This window comes from Hemitrygon akajei, chromosome 25, assembly GCF_048418815.1.
Source record: "Hemitrygon akajei chromosome 25, sHemAka1.3, whole genome shotgun sequence".
Lineage (NCBI taxonomy): Eukaryota > Metazoa > Chordata > Chondrichthyes > Myliobatiformes > Dasyatidae > Hemitrygon > Hemitrygon akajei.
In genome coordinates, this window is record NC_133148.1 from 2178570 (window position 1) to 2195252 (window position 16683).

General features: G+C 55.2%; 1 protein-coding gene across 11 annotated transcripts in view; it reads right to left on the minus strand.

Annotated features, from left to right (window-relative positions):
* Positions 1-655: 655 nt before the first annotated feature.
* Positions 656-16683, minus strand: part of LOC140716323 (protein NDRG2-like) — a 122323-nt gene continuing 106295 nt past the window's right edge. For 10 of the 11 annotated variants that reach the window (XM_073028919.1, XM_073028920.1, XM_073028927.1 and 7 more), the window contains 7 exons: positions 14033-14077; positions 11134-11185; positions 8522-8569; positions 6227-6262; positions 4716-4767; positions 4070-4108; positions 656-3431 (listed from right to left, as the gene is read on the minus strand). In XM_073028919.1, the coding sequence (XP_072885020.1) occupies positions 3271-3431; positions 4070-4108; positions 4716-4767; positions 6227-6262; positions 8522-8569; positions 11134-11185; positions 14033-14077 (433 nt within the window). In that variant the 3' untranslated portion in view covers positions 656-3270. The remainder of the gene's footprint in view (positions 3432-4069; positions 4109-4715; positions 4768-6226; positions 6263-8521; positions 8570-11133; positions 11186-14032; positions 14078-16683) is intronic. The other variant, XM_073028924.1, reaches the window with a different exon arrangement.

Genomic DNA, 16683 nt, shown 5'->3' on the forward strand with positions numbered 1-16683 from the left:
TACAAGAGTCAGGTTGATATATTGAAGCTGTATAAGATGTTAGTAAGGCCTAATTTGGTGCATTGTGTGCAGTGTTGGTCACCTACCTACAGGAAAGGTGTAAGTAAGACTGAAAGAGTTACAGAGAAAATTTACAAGGATTTTGCCGGGACTGGAGACTCTGAGTTATAGAGGAAGATTAAATAGGTTAGAACGTTATTCTCTAGAATGCAGAGGATTGAGTGGAGATTTAATAGAAATATAGAAAATTATGAGGTTATAGACGCAGTAAGTGCCACAGGTTTCCACTGGGGTTGGGTGGGATTATGGGTAATGGATAAACGATGAAATGTTTAAACATGAGGGAAAACGTTACCAGTCAGAGGGTGGTGAGTGTGGAGTGAGCTGCCAGTGCAAGCGGTACACGTGATTTTGATCTCAACATTTAAGAGAATTTTGGATAGGCACCTGGATGGGAGGGTTAAAAAGGACCATGATCTGGGTGCAAATCAATGGAACCAGGCAGTTTAAATGGTTCTGCACTGACTAGATGGGCAGAAGGGCCTGTTTCTATGCTGTACGTGTCTATGACTCCATGATTATGACAACATAACCATCCCCGCCAACGAATTCCTAGCACTAACTCTTGTAAAACACACAGACACGAGACCTGGGGTTTTTGTTCTTGCCACAGTTTATTGATCGCATTAGACGGAACTTGGCGAACGACTGATGATCAGTTAGCTGAGGCCGAGCGCTGACACACAGACCCTCTGTGTGCGCACCAATGCCAAGACTTAGTGGTAAAATGGAAAGGAAAACACGACGCCAACTACATCACAGAGAAACGAAGAGAAATGAAAGCCGTTCCCTCCTCCCCAGCGCACCGATCGAAATGTTTTAAATCAAAGTCTTCCCTAATATGCATTTCCCTATCTCTACAGTGTACGCCCAGTGTCACACCTGTTAGTGCTTAATATGGAGAGCAGGAATAGGTATAAACTGATATCGTCTATGTCTCCATCTGAGTGAGCCTGCATTTGTTTATCTATAATGCACACGGTGAGTGCTATTGCGTCTGTGTTTGTGTGTCTGTGTGTGTGATCGCAGCGGGGGAACTCATCCTCTCCGTCCGTGCCATCCCCAAGCTCCTGCGTGTCCTCCCTCTGCTCTGCCCCGTAAGTAATCCCAATGCCCCGCCGCCAGAGCGGCGTCACCACGATCGGAGCTCTGCCGTGGATCTGTCTACCCCCTCCCCGGTCCAATCATGCCCGCGCTCCTGCCCCTTACCCACATACTGGGCGGTGATGGAGGGAGTTCGAGCGGCTGGGTGGGGCTCAAAGTGGGAAGTGCCTGGGCGAGGGGAGGGCGAGGTTGCAGGAGGCCAGTTAGTGAGCATCGGCTGCAACGTTTTCACATCATGGGCACTGTCCTCTTTCCTTTCCTTTCCCAACCTCCCCGCCACTTTTTATTTACACACACACACACTCACTCACTCGCTCTCACTCTCAACTCATACATTTAATCCCACTTTAATCCACATCTCTGCAACCCTACAACGCCCTTTACCCTGGATCGTTCCCAAAGCCCCCATCCGTCTCCACCCAGACAATGCCCCACCTAACCAACAACTGTTCTTGCCGTTCCTCCCTGGCTCATCCTGAAAGCACCGGGGCTGGGTTGTAGAGTCAGCCTCTCCTTAAACCTGTTTACACATCAGATTGCGATGGAGCGGAAAGGTCCCCTGGGTTCCAGCCTGCTGCATCCTCTCCGGATAGGCTGTGCCAGGCTGAGTAGGCGGCCACACCTCGAATTGCCCGACTGAATGGCCAACCAGTATTCGAAGACCATGCCCACCTCCACCCCTGATGAAAACGGGCACAACACTAAGAGCGGGCAGGAAACAGGACAGCTGGCTGTCACCTTCCCCACCCCACACGATGGCGGGAGGATTGGGTAATAGTAAAACAAGTGTCCCCAACTGAAGGCAAAGTTCTTCTGCAACAAAGCAGCCTCCCACATTTCGTCAACACGAAGACATCGGCACCTTAATAATATGGTAACGTTGTAGAGCGCTGAGGCAGTCAGCTGGATGTTCGCATCACACACCCTGATCAACTAGCCACATCACCTTGTTGATGAACTGGCAGCTTCGTAGGACATGGACAACATTGCTGCCTGCGTTCCCCCTCGAGACACACAGCCCGCTCCCCCGAATTGACCCCGTTGTTGTGCTTTGACAAACTGGGCACTGGGGCAGAATGTTCGTCCGTGCCCTCATCCAAGTAGCTGATAAGGTCCCGATCACATTGACTGCCCACGAGCCTCAAGTTGGCACGTCACTGTGCTTTGACAAACAGCTGACATTGTTGGGCGCTGTGAGTAAAACAGTTGTCCCCTCTCTTAATTGAAATGTCTGCATGTCCATTGGATTGGCCATGTCATCGCGTGTAGACAGCGAATGCTGATATCGCTAGGAGCTGGCATGATGAATTGGCAATGTCTTCCTACCCCTTCATACTGACTGACCAGGCCACCCATCTCCACCGCTCCCATCAAATTCGCCAAGTTGTTATACGCAGACTTACTGGCTATCTATTACAAAAGGGCTACCTGGTCCCTAATCCGCTCTGCCCCCATCACAGTGGCTGTTCGTGCCATCACCAAAATAGCTGCCTACATCCTCAATATTATGGCTACGTGCCCTTACCAAAATGGCCACCCATGCCCTCATCAAAATGGCCTCACTTCTGATACCACTTCCTGTGGGACCCCCTCCGTACACAGTGGGCCCCCTCACCCCTATTGCCCCCTCCCCACTGGCGACATGGAATTACTAAACACTTCTACCGAGCTCCTCGCCCTGTGGTGGAGAGGGAGAGTGTGAGGGAGGAAGCAAGGGAGGATGTCCGCAGGGTGGATGGTGGTGGGGAGAGGACTGGTGGAGACATACAGAGTGGGAATTGTCAGCAGAGGGCAAGAGGTTGGAGCATGATGGAGATAACCCTCACATTCACACAGAGAAGGAAACCCACCCGTCCCACCACAGGAAAATAAAATAAACGCAGCCCGCACGGTTATGTGTTAATCTGCTTGCATTCTGTACCCCACCCCCAAACGAAAATTAGTCTATGTAATGATTTACGGTTTGCACAAATCCCTCGCGATTCGATGACAGACACCTGCCAGTGTCTCCGCAGAGAGCCTCGCCCCTTCCCCAGACTCATTTCCCTCTCTCCTCTCCTCCATCTCCTTCCCTCCTCCGGCCCCTCCAATCACCCTCGCCGGCCTTCAGCAGGAGACTTCCATGGTCTGGGAGGGGCTGGAGGCCAGTTGCCCCCCATCACTGCCCTGCGAGAGGGTGCGGGAGCGGCTGTGGGATCCGTCCGCAGAGGCACCCGACAGGGAAGTTGTGCGGGAGCGAGAGAGGCGTGTCATCCCTGCGGAGGGCACTGTGGGGGGGAAGAGGGGGGGAATGAGAGGGGGAGTGTGGGTAGAGGAGGAGAAGGGCAAGTGGGAATGAGAGGAGAGAGAAAGAGAAGGGGGAATGAGAGATTGGTTTATCAAGGTGAACAGGCCCCTTCCCTCGCCCTCCAACTCCCAAACCCCACCAGCTCCCCCTCATTGGAAGCCATGCAAAGCGAGCGCCTCACTCTCCATCATCCCTGTATTCTCTGTGGGTCGGGGGGGTGGGGGGACAGTGAGCCAGGAAGAGAGGGGAAGTCACCATCCCAAAACAAGTGGTCATCCTTTCACGATGGAGAATGGTGAGAAATTCCTTCCCGACCACCCTCCACTCCCGCCTGCCACCACCCCAGCTCTGCCAGAGGAGGACTGGCAGTACGTTTGGATGTGAAGGGAATGGATGCAGACAAGCTTAGTGTGGTGGGTGGAGCGTGGGGCTGGTCAGTGAGGGCTAGAAGAAGAGAAGGGCCAAACAGCCTCGCGGTGCAGACATTTTCTCGAGGTGTCGGTACTCCGGCCGCGGCATGCTCCGAGGTGACGCGCAGAGAGGGGTTTGTCATGCAGGAGGGTGTGGGGGGGGGCGTGTTTGGTGAAGGGGGTGGGGGCGCCGGAGGGGTGTTAGTACCTGCTCCCACACTGAGGCGACGGTGGACCACGTGTGGGACTGTCAGACAGGCCAGAGGCAGCGGGAGGGGGGGAATGTGGGAGAGCAAACACAGAGACAGAAAGACCAATGCAAAAGTTTGAGAGACTCACCCAAGAAAAGACCCTCCCCTTGCACTGGGACAGTGGGACTCTGTGGGACTTCACAGAGGACCCGTCCCTTCCACCAACCCTCACTCCAGGACACCCCTCCCCTATCTATGTGCCTCGCACAGGGAGCCCTCCCTCACTGGCCCCATAACACCCTCTCAGACACTGTGACCCTCCACCACAGACCTCAGACCGCACCCTCTCCACCAGGAAACCTTTCCCCTACAAACCATCCTCTCCGATTGCCCGACACCACCCACACTAGACCTCCCACAACCTCCCTCCCCTCCCATCCCTCCAGAAACCAACCCTCCATCGTCCACAGGACAGTCACCTCCCCCTCAATTACCCTCCAACTCTCCTGCCACTCCACAGAGCCACCCAGCACTCCAAAGCCCACTGTTGTTCACCCTCCTGTCCGGCACCACTCGGTCCCCTCACTTCCCAGTCCTGCCACCTCACTCCCATCGCAGCCCCTCCGAGGCGCAAACCCCAACAGAAAATGCCACAAAACTCACTGTAGCCCATTCCCTGCACGAAGTACTTGAAGGCTTCTGCCAGCTTTCCCGGCTGCATAGAGAGGGAGAGAGAAAGAGTAGAGCATGTGAATTGAAGCAGCAGTGGAAACCATTAATGGGGGTACGACCCCAGTCGTACTGTGGGTAGTGATTTCGCTGCAGAAGCCCTTTTTCACGTGAAGGTGGTGATCATTGTCCATTCAGTTGCAGTGTGTTTCTCTCACCAGATGGTGGCGCCATTCTTGCACATGCAGTGTGGTCCTCCCACCAGTGCGTGAAACTGTTCCTCACTTGCAATGTGGTCCTCCCACCAGTTCATGGGGCTGTTTCCCAATATATCTAATGCGCTCCTCCCATCAGAGACGAGATGTCCCCTATTAGCAGTGTGATCCTCCTACCAGAGGGTGACGCTGCGTGGTCCTCCCAGCCACAAAGTTTGCTAATGTGCGTAATTCCTCCTTCCTCTGTTCCATCCTCTCTCCCAGCCTCCACCCTCTTGTGCCACTCCTGCAATTATTTTGTTTCTCTTGAGTGGGACCCGAGTGCCAGCCAGCGTTGATCACCTGCCCACCCACCCTCCCTCTCAGACCCCTGCAGTCCTCCTGGGGAAGGTGCTGCTATCCGGAGCCTTCAGGGAGAGAGGCCAAGGGCAGATCGACGAGAGCCACTTCCATCCCCCAACATTTTCTACCCTCCTCCTGAGGAAGAGGGTCCCTCTCAGCCGTCGGTGAGGGATTCCCAAGGTCCAGAAGCTTAAGCGACTAGGCACTACCTCCAAACCTTCCCCGCCACCCCACAAACACACACACAGCATGACTTGCCCCACTCTCCTCCGAACCAACCCAAACACAAACCTCCTGCTGGTGCCCAGCAATCAGAGTATCCACAGATGCCCACACAATGCACTGCCCGAGTGGTGGGAGGACCACACTGCAAGTGGATCAATAACATTGCCCCAGTGGTGGGAGGACCACACTGCAGGTAGAGCAATCAAGCTGCCCATGAATACCACATGAACCAAAATTTCAAGTCCCTCTGCAGCAGCCCAGTTCCCATTTCCCAATATAACAATGCCACCAGAGTCCCTGACCAGCCACAAGAACTGCAAGTGGAATAGGTTCATATTTATCTAGTCACAATGATTTTGGAGATAGTCACAGGTAGGGGGTCAGTCTCATGTCTCACTCACCCCTCTCCTTGTCCCCCTGCAATTTCCCCTTTCTCTAACATTTCAACCGTCTCTCACCCACCCCTGGATTCACCCTTCACACACACACACACAGTGGGGTGGGTGGGGTTTTATTCCCAGCAGCCGATCAACTCATCGATCCAGCATCACTGGGACACAGGAGGAAGGAGCGACCGCAGGAGGTCACAATCTAACCCATGGCTTGTGAGCCGAAAGGCAGCGGCTCCGACCACGGGGCGACCTGTCTGCATGTTCCTCCAGAAACATACACGCACCACAACCCCGTCTCCAGCCCCAATCATGAGAGAGAGAGCAGACCCACCTGAGTGATCTGGGGCTGCCCGCCACCGTCTGCCATCTGTGGGGGATAGAGCAGCAAGGGAGAGAGACTGTCAGTGGGGGATTCTGGAGATTGAGAATGCACTCACTCCAAAATCACATGAATAAGTTCCAGAGAACACGTAGTCCTAAAAGGGGAGTCTCTGCTGGAAGCAGCCCTGTACATCACAGGCAGACCCACCGTGCAAGACAGCACCACGAGTCCGGGGTCCGCCTGAACCTCCCTCTGATCATAACAATGTGTGCAGCAGCCATTCAGCCCATCACACAACACTGCTGTTCATCTTGAGCAACCTCTTTGCTCCCTAATCTGATTCCATTGACTCTGTCTCCACCCCACCCTTCAAAAAATCCCAACAGACCCCACCCCTTCCCATTCACTCCCACCGTACACAATCCCATGGACACCATCCCTTCCCATTCACTCCCACTGTACACAATCCCAATGAACCCCACCCCTTCCCATTCACTCCCACTGTACACAATCCCAATGGACCCCACCCCTTCCCATTCACTCCCACCGTACACAATCCCATGGACACCATCCCTTCCCATTCACTCCCACTGTACACAATCCCAATGAACCCCACCCCTTCCCATTCACTCCCACTGTACACAATCCCAATGTACCCCACCCCTTCCCATTCACTCCCACCATACAAGATCCTAACGGACCCCACCCCTTCCCATTCACTCCCACCGTACACAATCCCAACAGACCCCACCCCTTCCCATTCACTCCCACCGTACACAATCCCAACAGACCCCACCCCTTCCCATTCACTCCCACCATACACAATCCCAATGGACCCCACCCCTTCCCATTCACTCCCACCATACACAATCCCAATGGACCCCACCCCTTCTCATTCACTCCCACCGTACACAATCCCAATGGACCCCACCCCTTCCCATTCACTCCCACCATACACAATCCCAATGGACCCCACCCCTTCCCATTCACTCCCACCGTACACAATCCCATTGGACCCCACCCCGTCCCATTCACTCCCACCGTACACAATCCCATTGGACCCCACCCCTTCCCATTCACTCCCACCATACACAATCCCAACAGACCCCACCCCTTCCCATTCACTCCCACCATACACAATCCCAACGGACCCCACCCCTTCTCATTCACTCCCACCGTACACAATCCCAATGGACCCCACCCCTTCCCATTCACTCCCACCGTACACAATCCCAAAGGACCCCACCCCTTCCCATTCACTCCCACCGTACACAATCCCAATGGACCCCACCCCTTCTCATTCACTCCCACCGTACACAATCCCAATGGACCCCACCCCTTCCCATTCACTCCCACCGTACACAATCCCAATGGACCCCACCCCTTCCCATTCACTCCCACCGTACACAATCCCATTGGACCCCACCCCTTCCCATTCACTCCCACCATACACAATCCCAATGGACCCCACCCCTTCCCATTCACTCCCACCGTACACAATCCCAATGGACCCCACCCCTTCCCATTCACTCCCACCGTACACAATCCCAATGGACCCCACCCCTTCCCATTCACTCCCACCGTACACAATCCCAATGGACCCCACCCCTTCCCATTCACTCCCACCGTACACAGTCCCAATGGACCCCACCCCTTCCCATTCACTCCCACCGTCCACAATCCCAATGGACCCCACCCCTTCCCATTCACTCCCACCGTCCACAATCCCAATGGACCCCACCCCTTCCCATTCACTCCCACCGTACACAATCCCAATGGACCCCACCCCTTCCCATTCACTCCCACCGTACACAATCGCAACAGACCCCACCCCTTCCCATTCACTCCCACCATACACAATCCCAATGGACCCCACCCCTTCTCATTCACTCCCACCGTACACAATCCCAATGGACCCCACCCCTTCCCATTCACTCCCACCGTACACAATCCCAATGGACCCCACCCCTTCCCATTCACTCCCACCGTACACAATCCCAATGGACCCCACCCCTTCCCATTCACTCCCACCGTACACAATCCCAATGGACCCCACCCCTTCCCATTCACTCCCACCGTACACAACCCCAATGGACCCCACCCCTTCCCATTCACTCCCACCGTACACAACCCCAATGGACCCCACCCCTTCCCATTTCTTCCTACCACACTCACACTCGAATTGTTCACAACCTACGTCAGTTTCCCAGATCCCAGGACCACCGACTGAATGGGGAGCAAGACAAACTCTATCGCCCCTGCTCCTAAAATCAGCCCCCGCACCGGGTAACTGACTGTTCCTACCTTGAGGAAGGACGTCTGGGTGGGATCCAGTTTTGAGTTGCACTCCACCTGGAACATTTGACGAGGTGTAGGTTATTCAATAACGCGGTGGGTGAAGACAAGCCAGAGGTACGACCCCATATACCTTCCCCTAGTCCGTGCCATAGCACCCTGCCACCCAGCACAATGCAGACAGATTGAGGATCCTGGACAAGGGTCCAGAGGGTTCACTTTTCATTTTGTTTTCCTTGGAACAAAGGGGTTGAGGGTCGGGTGAGTAGGAGGGAGGGAGATGTGCAACTCGGCTTCACGGCCAGAGGTGGAGGAGCTGGAGTGGAGAGGGTGTGATGCATTGGCTGGGGCGGGGTGAGTTATAGAAACCTACAGCACAATACACGCCCTTCGGCCCACAAAGCTGTGCCAAACATGTCCTTACCTGAGAAATTGCCCAAGGTTACCCATAGCCCTCTCTTTTTCTGAGCTTCATATACCTGTCCAGGAGTCTCTTAAAAGACCTTATTGTATCCACCACCGTCACCAGCCTCCTAGTCCACGCACTCACCACTCTCTGCGTAAAAATCTTACCCCTGATGTCTCCTCTGTACCTACTTCCAAACACCATAAAACTGTGCCCTCTTGTGCTAACCATTTCAGCCCTGGGAAAAAGCCTCTGACTATCCACACGATCAATGCCTCTCATCATTGTATACACCTCTGTCAGGTCACCTCTCATCCTCCGCCGCTACAAGGAGAAAAGGCCGAGTTCACTCAACCTATTCTCATAAGGCATGCTCCCCAATCCAGGCAACATCCTTGTAAATCTCCTCTGCACCCTTTCTATGGTTTCCACATCCTTCCTGTAGTGAGGCGACCAGAACTGAGCACCGTACTCCAAGTGGGGTCTGACCAGGGTCCCATATAGCTGCAACATTACCCCTCGACTCCTAAACTCAATCCCATGATTGCTGGCCGATGCGCCAATGGAGGACTTTCTCTTCCCCCATTGCATCCAGGGAGCAGCAGCCCTCCATCGCCAAGCCCCTCTGAAACCAAGGCTCTCCTCATCTGACAGCCCCAGCAACCCACCCTACCAACTGCCGTGGATGAAAGGAGTTGGAGTTTCTCCACCCAAGCTGGAAAAGGTGTTGGTAGGGGAGAGCCAGGTCTAAACCAAACAAAATTCCAGCCTCTCCTACCTTGCATCCTGGTGCAAGTCAAAGGTCAGGCAGGTTCTTTGCTGCCGTGCATTCTGGGAGCTGTGACTCTCCATTAGTCAATCTGAACTCTTCTGACTGTATCAGCTTCCTACAAACCCCCCCCCTCCCCCCGCCACCTCCTCCAACCCCAACTACCCAGGCAGGGATTTTGCCCCAGGGCCTGAGGGTGGCAGGAAGTTCCCAACACAAACTCCCCTACCCAGTCTGGGATTTTGTCCCAGGACCTGAGGGGGGCAGGAAGTTCCTAACATAAACTCCCCTACCCAGTCTGGGATTTTGCCCCAGGGCCTGAGGGTGGCAGGAAGTTCCCAACACAAACTCCCCTACCCAGTCTGGGATTTTGTCCCAGGACCTGAGGGTGGCAGGAAGTTCCTAACATAAACTCCCCTACCCAGGCAGGGATTTTGCCCCAGGGCCTGAGGGTGGAAGGAAGTTCCCAACACAAACTCCCCTACCCAGTCTGGGATTTTGCCCCAGGGCCTGAGGGTGGCAGGAAGTTCCTAACATAAACTCCCCTACCCAGGCAGGGATTTTGCCCCAGGGCCTGAGGGTGGAAGGAAGTTCCCAACACAAACTCCACTACCCAGTCTGGGTTTTTGCCCCAGGGCCTGTGGGTTGGTCAGTCAAGAAAACTCCAGGAAAATTTGAAATTAAGAAAACAAGGTGATCAAAACCCTTAGCAGGCCAGGCAGCTTCTGTGGAGAGAGAAATCGAATTAACGTTTCAAGTCAAAGAGCCTCCATCAGAATTAGGACAGATGGGGCACTCTCTCAACTCATCCTTTCTTCCTCTCTCTCACTCTCTCTCCCTTTCCCTCTCTCGCTTTCTCTCTGTCTGTCTCCCATTCTCTCTTTCCATCCCTTTTCTCCCTCTCTGATTTACCCCTCTCTCCCCCGCTTCTCTTTCTTTCCCTCCCTCCCCATTCTCCCCAACCCATCCCCCTCTCCTCTCTCAACCCCACTCTCCCTGTCTCCCACACCTTCTTATCTCTTTCTCTCACTCTCGTCTTCTCTCTAAATCTTCAACACGCTTCATCGCCCCTTTCACCATCTTTCCACTTTGCCCACCCAACCCTCCGTAGTTTCTTCCCACCCACCCCACCCTCCACCCCCCCCCCCCCCCCAAGGAGAGCCCCAGACCCAAAATATTTCTCTCCACAGATGCCACGTGTCCTGCTAAGTCTTCCTGGAACTTTCTGCTCCCCTCTCACGGTGGTGGGGGGGGAGCCCTTGTTGTGAATTACTGTAACGGGGAAGGGGAGGGCCACAATACATGGGCAAGTTGTGGCAGATACCGTGTTGGAGGTGTTGGGACGCAGATCCTGCTGTCCAGAAGCCGCGAGACAGACTGGGGTGACCCTCCCCGTGACGTGCAGGGGGAGAGTTGGGGGGAGAAGGTGTCAGACGGGCATCTTACCACAGCATCCTCGTGAGGGGCCTGGTCTCCCACCACCAGCATCACCGGGCACCTGTGGGTGGGGCAGAACAGAGGGAGACGTTCATACCAGCAAGTCAAGGGTCACGACCCCAGGGAGGGGGAAATCAGGCCCCTGAGGACATCCCACAGGTGGCGGGAGTGGATGTTGGGGAGGGGGAATGAGCACTGACCCCCTCCCTGTGCATTTCCCTTTTCCTTTCTGCCTCACATTCCTCTTATATTTTATTCTTTTTCTTCCCATATCTGTCTCGGCCACCCCTCATATCCCTCCATTTTCCTCTTTCTCCCCCATTTCTCTTCCCACTCCTTTTGATTCTTTCCCTCATTTCCTCCTTGTCACTCCCTCCCATACTATCGCTCTCCCTCAACACCTCTTCATTCCATCTCTCTATCCAAACCTCTTTCGACTCCTCACACTCTTTCCCTCCTCGTCACTCCCTCCCACAACATCTTTCTCTCCCTCACCACCTCTTCATTCCATCTCTCTATCCAAACCTCTTTCTACTCCTCACACTCTTTCCCTCCTCATTGCTCCCTCCCTCCCATCTCTTACTCCCTCCCAATCTCTTCTTCCTTCCACCTCCCCATCTCTCTCCCTCCTCCCTTTTCTATTACTCCCGCTCTTTCCCTCCCTCCCTCATCTTTCTCTCCCTCCTTGCTCCATCTCTCTCTATCTCCCCTCTCCTTGCATTTCAATGCTCTTTCTCATTCCACCTCTTCTTTCTCTCCCTCCCTCATGTCCCTCCGCATCTCCCTCCCTCTCTCCTCCCCCATGGCCCTTTCTCTCCCAACCCCACATCTCACCCACCCTCTCACACATTTGAGTTTCACGACCGGAACTGGGGTCTCTGTCTGCATCAGGCTCCACATCCCTGTCCAGGCTCTGCCGGGGACTACAGGCTGACACAGGGTGTGGGGCTGACGATGTGGAGCCCCAAAGGGTCTCTGTCTGCCTCGGGCTCCACATCCCTGCTCAGGCTCTGCCGGGGACTACAGGCTGACACAGGACGTGGGGCTGACGATGTGGAGTCCCACAGGGTCTCTGTCTGCCTCGGGCTCCACATCCCTGCCCAGGCTCTGCCGGGGACTACAGGCTGACACAGGACGTGGGGCTGACGATGTGGAGCCCCACAGGGTCTCTGCCTCGGGCTCCACATCCCTGCACAGTCTCTGCCGGGGACTACAGGCTGACACAGGGTGTGGGGCTGACGATGTGGAGTCCCACAGGGTCTCTGTCTGCCTCGGGCTCCACATCCCTGCCCAGTCTCTGCCGGGGACTACAGGCTGACACAGGACGTGGGGCTGACGATGTGGTGCCCCACAGGGTCTCTGTCTGCCTCGGGCTCCACATCCCTGTCCAGGCTCTGCCGGGGACTACAGGCTGACACAGGACATGGGGCTGACGATGTGGAGTCCCACAGGGTCTCCGTTTGCCTCGGGCTCCACATCCCTGTCCAGGCTCTGCCACGGACTACAGGCTGACACAGGACGTGGGGCTGACGATGTGGAGTCCCACAGGGTCTCTGCCTCGGGCTCCACATCCCTGCCCAGGCTCTGCCGGGGACTACAGGCTGACACAGGACGTGGGGCTGACGATGTGGAGCCCCACAGGGTCTCTGTTTGCCTCGGGCTCCACATCCCTGCCCAGTCTCTGCCGGGGACTACAGGCTGACACAGGACGTGGGGCTGACGATGTGGAGCCCACAGGGTCTCTGCCTCGGGCTCCACATCCCTGCCCAGTCTCTGCCGGGGACTACAGGCTGACACAGGACGTGGGGCTGACGATGTGGAGTCCCACAGGGTCTCTGTCTGCCTCGGGCTCCATATCCCTGCCCAGGCTCTGCCGGGGACTACAGGCTGACACAGGGTGTGGGGCTGACGATGTGGAGTCCCACAGGGTCTCTGCCTCGGGCTCCACGTCCCTGCCCAGGCTCTGCCGGGGACTACAGTCTGACACAGGACGTGGGGCTGACGATGTGGAGCCCCACAGGGTCTCTGTTTGCCTCGGGCTCCACATCCCTGCCCAGGCTCTGCCGGGGACTACAGGCTGACACAGGACGTGGGGCTGATGATGTGGAGTCCCACAGGGTCTCTGTCTGCCTCGGGCTCCACGTCCCTGCCCAGTCTCTGCCGGGGACTACAGGCTGACACAGGACGTGGGGCTGACGATGTGGAGTCCCACAGGGTCTCTGTCTGCCTCGGGCTCCACATCCCTGCCCAGGCTCTGCCGGGGACTACAGGCTGACACAGGACGTGGGGCTGACGATGTGGAGCCCCACAGGGTCTCTGTCTGCCTCGGGCTCCACATCCCTGCCCAGGCTCTGCCGGGGACTACAGGCTGACACAGGACGTGGGGCTGACGATGTGCAGCCCACAGGGTCTCTGCCTCGGGCTCCACATCCCTGCCCAGGCTCTGCCGGGGACTACAGGCTGACACAGGACGTGGGGCTGACGATGTGGAGCCCCACAGGGTCTCTGTCTGCCTCGGGCTCCACATCCCTGCCCAGGCTCTGCCGGGGACTACAGGCTGACACAGGACGTGGGGCTGACGATGTGGAGCCCACAGGGTCTCTGTCTGCCTCGGGCTCCACATCCCTGCCCAGGCTCTGCCGGGGACTACAGGCTGACACAGGACGTGGGGCTGACGATGTGGAGCCCACAGGGTCTCTGTCTGCCTCGGGCTCCACATCCCTGCCCAGGCTCTGCCGGGGACTACAGGCTGACACAGGACGTGGGGCTGACGATGTGGAGCCCACAGGGTCTCTGTCTGCCTCGGGCTCCACATCCCTGTCCAGGCTCTGCCGGGGACTACAGGCTGACACAGGACGTGGGGCTGAGGCGTGGAAAACACGGACAGAACCCAAATAAAAATCCTTACTTCAGAGACCCACCACCCTCTCGTTCGATGTCCAGGTCCCGGCGGCTGGGGAGAAAGGGAGAAAGAGAAGAGTATGAACGACTGTGTACGGCTTAGATAAGTAATTAGATAGGACAGAGGAAGAGAGACAGGGAAGGAGATAGAGAGATGGGGTGAGAGAGAGAGAGATGGAGAGGGACAGAGAGAGAAGGGGTGAGAGAGAGAGAGATGGAGAGGGACAGAGAGAGATGGGGTGAGAGAGAGAGATGGAGAGGGACAGAGAGAGATGGGGTGAGAGAGAGAGAGATCGAGAGGGACAGAGAGATGGGGTGAGAGATAGAGAGATCAAGAGGGACAGAGAGAGATGAGGTGAGAGAGAGAGAGAGGGACAGTGAGAGATGGGGTGAGAGAGAGAGATCGAGAGGGACAGAGAGAGATGCGGTGAGAGATAGAGAGATCGAGAGGGACAGAGAGAGATGGGGTGAGAGAGAGAGATCGAGAGGGACAGAGAGATGGGGTGAGAGATAGAGAGATCGAGAGGGACAGAGAGAGATGAGGTGAGAGAGAGAGAGAGAGGGACAGAGATGAGGTGATAGAGAGAGAGAGGGACAGAGAGAGATCGAGAGGGACAGAGAGAGATGGGGTGAGAGAGGGATCGAGAGGAACAGAGAGACATGGGGTGAGAGAGAGAGATCGAGAGGGACAGAGATGGGGTGAGAGATAGAGAGATCGAGAGGGACAGAGAGAGATGAGGTGAGAGAGAGAGAGAGAGGGACAGAGAGAGATGAGGTGAGAGAGAGAGAGAGGGACAGAGGGAGATGAGGTGAGAGAGAGAGAGAGGGACAGAGGGAGATGAGGTGAGAGAGAGAGAGAGAGAGAGAGAGGGACAGAGAAAGATGGGGTGAGAGATAGAGAGATGGAGAGGGACAGAGAGAGATGGGGTGAGAGATAGAGAGATCGAGTGGGACAGAGAGAGATGGGGTGAGAGAGAGAGATCGAGAGGGACAGAGAGAGATGGGGTGAGAGATAGAGAGATCGAGAGGGACAGAGAGAGATGGGGTGAGAGATAGAGAGATCGAGAGGGACAGAGAGAGATGGGGTGAGAGATAGAGAGGTCGAGAGGGACAGAGAGAGATGGGGTGAGAGAGAGATCGAGAGGGACAGAGAGAGATGGGGTGAGAGAGAGAGATCGAGAGGGACAGAGAGAGATGGGGTGAGATAGAGAGATCGAGAGGGACAGAGAGAGATGGGGTGAGAGATAGAGAGATCGAGAGGGACAGAGAGAGATGGGGTGAGAGATAGAGAGATCGAGAGGGACAGAGAGAGATGGGGTGAGAGAGAGATCGAGAGGGACAGAGAGAGATGGGGTGAGATATAGAGAGATCGAGAGGGACAGAGAAAGATGGGGTGAGAGATAGAGAGATCGAGAGGGACAGAGAGAGATGGGATGAGAGAGGGATCGAGAGGAACAGAGAGAGATGGGGTGAGAGAGAGAGATCGAGAGGGACAGAGAGATGGGGTGAGAGATAGAGAGATCGAGAGGGACAGAGAGAGATGAGGTGAGAGAGAGAGAGAGGGACAGAGAGAGATGAGGTGAGAGAGAGAGAGAGGGACAGAGAGAGATGAGGTGAGAGAGAGAGAGAGAGAGGGACAGAGGGAGATGAGGTGAGAGAGAGAGAGAGAGAGGGACAGAGAAAGATGGGGTGAGAGATAGAGAGATGGAGAGGGACAGAGAGAGATGGGGTGAGAGATAGAGAGATCGAGAGGGACAGAGAGAGATGGGGTGAGAGAGAGAGATCGAGAGGGACAGAGAAAGATGGGGTGAGAGATAGAGAGATCGAGAGGGACAGAGAGAGATGGGGTGAGAGATAGAGAGGTCGAGAGGGACAGAGAGAGATGGGGTGAGAGATAGAGAGATCGAGAGGGACAGAGAGAGATGGGGTGAGAGAGAGAGATCGAGAGGGACAGAGAGAGATGGGGTGAGAGATAGAGAGATCGAGAGGGACAGAGAGAGATGGGGTGAGAGAGAGATCGAGAGGGACAGAGAGAGATGGGGTGAGAGATAGAGAGATCGAGAGGGACAGAGAGATGGGGTGAGAGATAGAGATCGAGAGGGACAGAGAGAGATGGTGGAGGAGACACAGAGATGGGGAGGGTGAGAGTGATGGGGGAGTGAGAGAATGGGCAGGGAGGGAGATAGGATAGGGTGAGAGATAACACTGAAATGGTATTGTGAACAGAGAAGAACCAGGTTTAGTATCTCCAGAATATGTCATGCCATATGTCGTTTTGCAGTAGCAGTATGTTGCAGTAGATTTAAAAAACTATAAATTATAATAAGAAATACATATTAAAAATAAACTAAATGTGTAGTGCAAAATAAGAAAATAGATGGTGTACATGGGTTCATTGTCCATTCGGAAAGTGAATGAAGAAACTGTTCCTAAAACGTTGCGTGTGTGTGTTTCGGGTTCCTGTAGCAATGAGAAGAGGGCGTGTCCTGGGTGATGGGGGTCTTTAATGATGGATGCCACCTTTTGAGGCATGGCCTTTTGGAGATTTCCTCGGTGATGGATCTGACTGAGTTACCACCTTTCTGTATCTTTTTTTCCAATCCTGTGCAGTGGCCCCTCCACACCAGACAGTGACGGAACCAGTCAGAATGGTACATC